Raw genomic sequence first — 6000 nt, 5'->3', positions numbered from 1 at the left:
CACTTCAGGTATAGAGTACCTTTCATAGACAGAAAGCAGCTCAAAGTGCTTTACATTTGGAGCATTAAAAAAAATAATAGATGAAAAATGATAACAGAAAAAATAATATTTGATTTTATTGTCCACCCACTCAGCCTGATACACTTTTATATATTGTTTACAAAAGACATTTATATGAATTCCCATTCCTGTAAAATATTTTTTTTTACAAAACTATTCACTCACATATCATGGAAGAAGTCTTAAACATGGTCACCATTCCCCAAGCATTAAGCCTGGGTGTTGCTTTGCTCTACTGTATTTCTGCCATTTCAAGCACAATTTTGGCTACTCTATACATTTCATCCACCCCTTCTAGGAGCAGAGATCGTGTGGTAACAACAGATGCTGCAGCTGCTGCTATGCTGCCAGCACCAGGAACAAGGATGCACAGTGACTCAGTAACAACTGCTGACAAGATTCTTGTTACCATGCTCATTGCAAATGATGTACTGATAGCAATCTCCCTGACAAGTCCTGATTTTTTAACCTCTTTCAGTATTGGCTTGTTTACCCTGTCTGACAACTTTTGAAGTGATCCATCATCTAGACCAAATGCATAGTAGCATTTGGTTAAGAAAGACGCAACTAGGGCAACATCAGATACAGTTGCTAGCCCTGGTACTGGGATTGCCGCTATGGCACCTGATGTGAAGGCCAAAGCCCATGCATATTTCTTGAATTCACTGTATTTCTCGTCAAGAGACTGCTTGGAATAAACAGGCAAACTCATAATCATAGCATTTCTCTTGTGATCTGGAAGATCCTCTACCAGTTTATTTACCAGTTTCTGGAAGTCAAACCTTTCCAGGTAATGGGATGAAATGAGGAAGACAGGAGGAGATCCCAATGTGCTGAGATTTTCCAGACACGCCTTTCTTATTTTCTCAAGTGTTGCCTCCTCTCCTACGTTCTTTCTCTTTCCGTTTGCTACATCCTTATCGGTCTTTGTGCGAACAAAGTAGAAATTCTTCTTATTTTTCTTGATTTCCTTAGCCAGATTTATGTCATTTTCCGTGAATCTTGATGCACTTACTATGATAAAGAAGTCATAGTGTTGGTATTTAAAATCGTTCAAGAAGGTTTTTGCTTTGAATCCTGGCAGGTCCCAGATCTTCACATAAGGCATGGTTGGGTGGGGGTACATGGTGGACTCCATGGTGGTTTCTACAGTGGGTGCAGCTCCTTCCTCATGTTCTTGAAGACCTCTGATGGCGTTAATAAAGGAGGACTTTCCAGCCCCAGTCTCCCCTGTCACAGCAATGTTGAGAGTGACATGATCTAACCTATCAACAACTTCTCTGGCTTTGGCAGTGACTTGCTCCCAGGTCTGTTCACCAGAATCCTTTAGTAAAGCATCCTGTTGATCAGCAATGATCTAGAAGGAAAGGGTAATGTCTTATATTATATCATGTTCTGTTTTTGCAAAGAAGGTATTTCACATTATTGCTGTTTTTTAACAGAGAAATCAGTAATTTTGACAAAATCTGAGATGTGCATGAAATGAATATATGACCACGGTTATCATGAAACTGAAATGAAAAAGTAAATTGAAATGATTTTTAGTAAGTGATTTTTTATTGTAGATAGATCTAGGCTCTGTACAACACCATGTCTCTAAAATTCACTGTGGGTCTTGAAGTAGACTATCAATATGTGCCAGCATTTTCTTTCGTATGCTAATGTAACTTTTGCTGTCTCTGTAACTATAACTCTTTTGAATGTCTTGTGCTAACTGACTTGGATGGATAAATAAATAATAAGTAAAAAAAAGAGATGCTTGTGTTTTGCATAATTGCTGTATTCTGGATACTGTATATTTTCTGCTAAATGTATGGGCTGCTAATACATTAGGACATTAACGTATTACAAATACAAGGACATTGTACGAAATTAAATTATTTGTGCGTACTTAATACAATAGATGTTTTTTCATGCACTGTGACAAAAAAAATAAATGGAAAGGAATTTTGATCTAGATATGAAGACAGGTTAAGCACTGAGGGATAACCTCATATTTAGGAGCTTTTTGATCTGATTCACTACTCGATCACCTCCTACTGGACAATATGGTCCAGTACAGAAATATGTATTTTCACAATAAAGATTTAAAATTCCTAACATTATCCATCTTGTTTAAAAATTGATGAAAACTATAGGTTACTTTATACTTACTTAAGTAACAGTAATGATTTTATGTCCACGGTTGGACAAATGGGTTGAATAACAAAATAAAAGCTATGCAAAAGAATTGGCACCAGCATGGAGTGAGGTCGCTATCCTACTAACGTATCCAGTGGAATAGTTAATGGTTAATTTAGAACCTTAAAGCAGAAGGGTATATATATACATATACTGTGCAAAAGTTGTCACAAAACATATATTTACACAAACTGTTATTTTCTATCCTTACTAACATTATTGTGACATAAGGAAATATCATGATTTTATATTTTCAAACAGCCTTTTTGAAAATAGTATTCCAGTTAGACATTCTTAAAGCACCCTAACACTACAGAATTTTTTCACAAGTGCTTAGAACTTTTGCGCAGCGTATATATGGATGGATATATAGACACACACAAACACACACACACACACACACACTCACATACATATATATACACACATATATATATATATATATATATAACGTAATGGAAAGTCATTGTAATTTGAAGTCAGCAAGTAATGGGTTGCTACGCAACACCTGAAACTTTAAAGTTCTATTCGCCTGAAGAAGAATAGTTTCTTAGCGGAAATCACAAAGCGCCATAGAATGCTTTTATTCAGACACTAGCCATGGTCACTTGACACAGCACAAGCATGCCAGGAGGCACGTATTGGTCTGCCAGGAAAGATCTCTGGATACAAGGAGGTAAAATGGTCAAATGGGAGATATAGTCTGCAGGTCAAATGGGAGATATAGCTTGAACGTGCCTATGGCCAGGTAGGGCCATATAGATGCCAATAGCTCTACAAAAGCCTGGAACCATGTCTGATGGGTCTCAACATAGACAAAAGGTCGGGAGCCAAGCTTGCAAAACTAAAAGTGGTGGTCAAACTGAGATACAGTCTGGTAAGTGGAGTTATAATCTTATGTATGAAATCCACCTAAATCTAACATGTCCTGTTTGTCCCGTCGGGATTTATTTATCGATAATGACCGCCAGACTATACATTATTCCTTACACACACACACACACACACACACACACACACACACACACACAGATATATAAATATATATATATACATACATACATACATAGAGAGAGAGAGAAATGAGACTATATACAGTCAGTGGTTTCAACTAATATTTACCTAACGCTACTTAATGTAGTCCTGTTGCTTGCTTCGTGAAATGTTATCATCGTTAACATTCTCTTTCTGTTCCCATTTTTTATTATTTATTGATTTTTTGCTTTTACTCTTAAGGAGCCTACTGTAACATATGGCCAGGGACTACAGATGAAAATGATTATTTTTCACTAACTGGCATATTTACAGCATTGTTCATTAATATGCACTCCCTGTTAAATAAATATATAAGTAAGTACTTAGCAGAAATATTTTAGATAGCCATTAGCAAGCTAGATAACTATAGCAAGCAATGTTGCTAGTGTAGCCATATAATACGTTTAATAAATAACTGTTTCATATGTGAGTTCTTTGTTCACATGTCTTCAAATAAACCTAAAATAAGAAGCAAAAAAAGAACCAAACCAGCATGTGTGAGGTCTGAATAACATGAGATGATTACTCTAGTCCTGCCATATTAATCACTTTTTTGCCACTTTATACAGCTTATTCAGTCCCTCTAAGAGCCCTAACAATGTTGTAAAAGCAGATACTCCAGCTGTTGCTATTTTGCCAACCACAGGCAGAAAGATGCACAGTGTTTCAAAAATACCTTCCACTTCCAAGTGTTGTTGAGGTCAGTGTTTTGAGGTGAGTTTTGCTGGTTGAGGTCAGTGTTTTTCTGCAATTGACTGAATAAGTTTGGATTCCTTAACCTTCGCCAGTATTGGCCTGTTAACTCTCTCGGAGTCAGCTAATTAATCACAACTAAGTCTCTGACTCTGACATTGAATATATTTTATATTTCACTGAGTCAGTTCACCTTCACCCTTCTAATCTTTCATTAGAACCTGCAATCTCATGTGGCCTGCAGTTCCGATATCAGTCTGACTGATCAGTCAACTGATACTCGGAGAGTGAAACACAGATTCCCTTTATATTCTCCCCCAAGAATACACTTTTTATACGAGAGAGTGAACCGTCCCTAGTCTGGATCCAGCATGGTTTATGCCTCTGAAAATCTATCTTTCGTAGCAGCTTAATGTTTTCAACTACTCTATTTAACCTAACTATACAATTTTTTAGAGAAATGTAATAGTCTAACTTCATTCAGTCTCAACTACACAAATGTATTAAACACATGTCCACCATGTTTTCCTTTCCACAGGGGGGATTGTGATTAAAGAGTCATTAGATAACCATCCACTATCATAACACCTCAACCCAATTCACTAACCCAAAGGTCCACCGTTTCAGATCGTGTAACACCCCTCAACAGATTAAAGCTGAATGCGGAACCTAATTTCTAGCAGGCAACCTTTCAATGACTCCATTCCCAAACAGTATTCATTTACAATCCTTACAACATATCCCTTAAATGTCTCTAAAACAAATCAATCACAGGCTAGAGTCAAAAGTTTGCTGTGGAATCATATTACCGAAATGGTAAATTAGTAACTTAGAGAATAAAAAGTTTCTTACCTGACATTCAAAAAGCTTTGGAGAGAAAAGCAAAATGAGTAAGAATGTATAATATAGCTTGACACTTAGATGCATGTTAATGCATACAAAAATAACAACGGAAAGGCAGAATAAAGAACAAAATAGAACAATTAAATCTAGGCCTATTTCTGGAGTTTAGGCTCGCTCCTAGAGAGAGGCGTCGATCTTCCACCGAAGCAGGATCTCAAAACGAATCACAGTTTACCCTCAGCAACTAGAAACCCACATCCTCACTGACATTTCAGAACGCTTTATACTTCACTCCTCCCAGCTCAACACGTCACGGTAAAGGTGACATAGTTGTTTCCACAGGTTGTCACTAAATATTATATTTCATTAGTGTTATCAATATGTTATACCATATCATATCAAAAATATAAAAAAGCTCAGTTATTATGTGGTAGCACCCATAAGAAAGTATTTGTCAATCAACTTCGCGGATGACAATTCTTTTAAAAAGTGTTCTGTATCATGCTGTCCCCTAAGTATTTTGAAGCAGCTGAACTGAAATGTATTCATTAGGCATTAGGCAGATACCTCTCTGACTTGATATCTGGAAGTCAGTGAATTACTTAATGTTTTGAGTTTGGGATTATCTGCAAGAGAAGAGGAGTTCCAGTGAGACACACCTTTTTTAAAGGGTTTATTGATTGACTGAATATACAGTATATGGATAGAGAGAGAGAGAGAGAGATAGATAGATAGATGTGTATATTTTCTGTGTTTTGGGGTCCTTCTGATATGATGGAATGAAACTAAAATACCTGAAGGACGCAGATTTTTTTCATTACTAGGATTGTTCAAGTGATTGATTTGTACACAAACATATAAATATATATTTGCTTGAACTAAATTGGGTAAAACCATGAAAACTGCTGTCAATTTTACAAAATTGTAGAGGGAGTCGACATTATCCGTCTAATTTTACAATTGAAGAAAAATATTGGGAACTTTATACTTACTTGTGTAATATTGAAAATGTTTTGAAAAGATTAAAGTGAGAGACATGTGTGCGGTGCAGTGTACGTGTCTGACGTTATGTGATCAGTGGTTTCTGTGCTGTGTGTGTATTTATAACTGCAAAGCTGTATCACTGTTGGTGAAGATGCATCGATATACCACTCATAGAGTCCCATATAGGAACGAGTCTGGGTCATA

General features: G+C 36.5%; 1 protein-coding gene across 1 annotated transcript in view; it reads right to left on the bottom strand.

Annotated features, from left to right (window-relative positions):
• Window positions 1–292: 292 nt before the first annotated feature.
• LOC122129160 (T-cell-specific guanine nucleotide triphosphate-binding protein 2-like) overlaps window positions 293–6000 on the bottom strand; it is a 31394-nt gene continuing 25686 nt past the window's right edge. Inside the window, exon 3 of the mRNA XM_042704203.1 lies at window positions 293–1417. Within this exon, the coding sequence (XP_042560137.1) occupies window positions 293–1417 (1125 nt within the window). The remainder of the gene's footprint in view (window positions 1418–6000) is intronic.

Source organism: Clupea harengus, unplaced genomic scaffold, assembly GCF_900700415.2.
Source record: "Clupea harengus unplaced genomic scaffold, Ch_v2.0.2, whole genome shotgun sequence".
Lineage (NCBI taxonomy): Eukaryota > Metazoa > Chordata > Actinopteri > Clupeiformes > Clupeidae > Clupea > Clupea harengus.
This window is presented reverse-complemented; position numbering and strand designations above follow the sequence as displayed.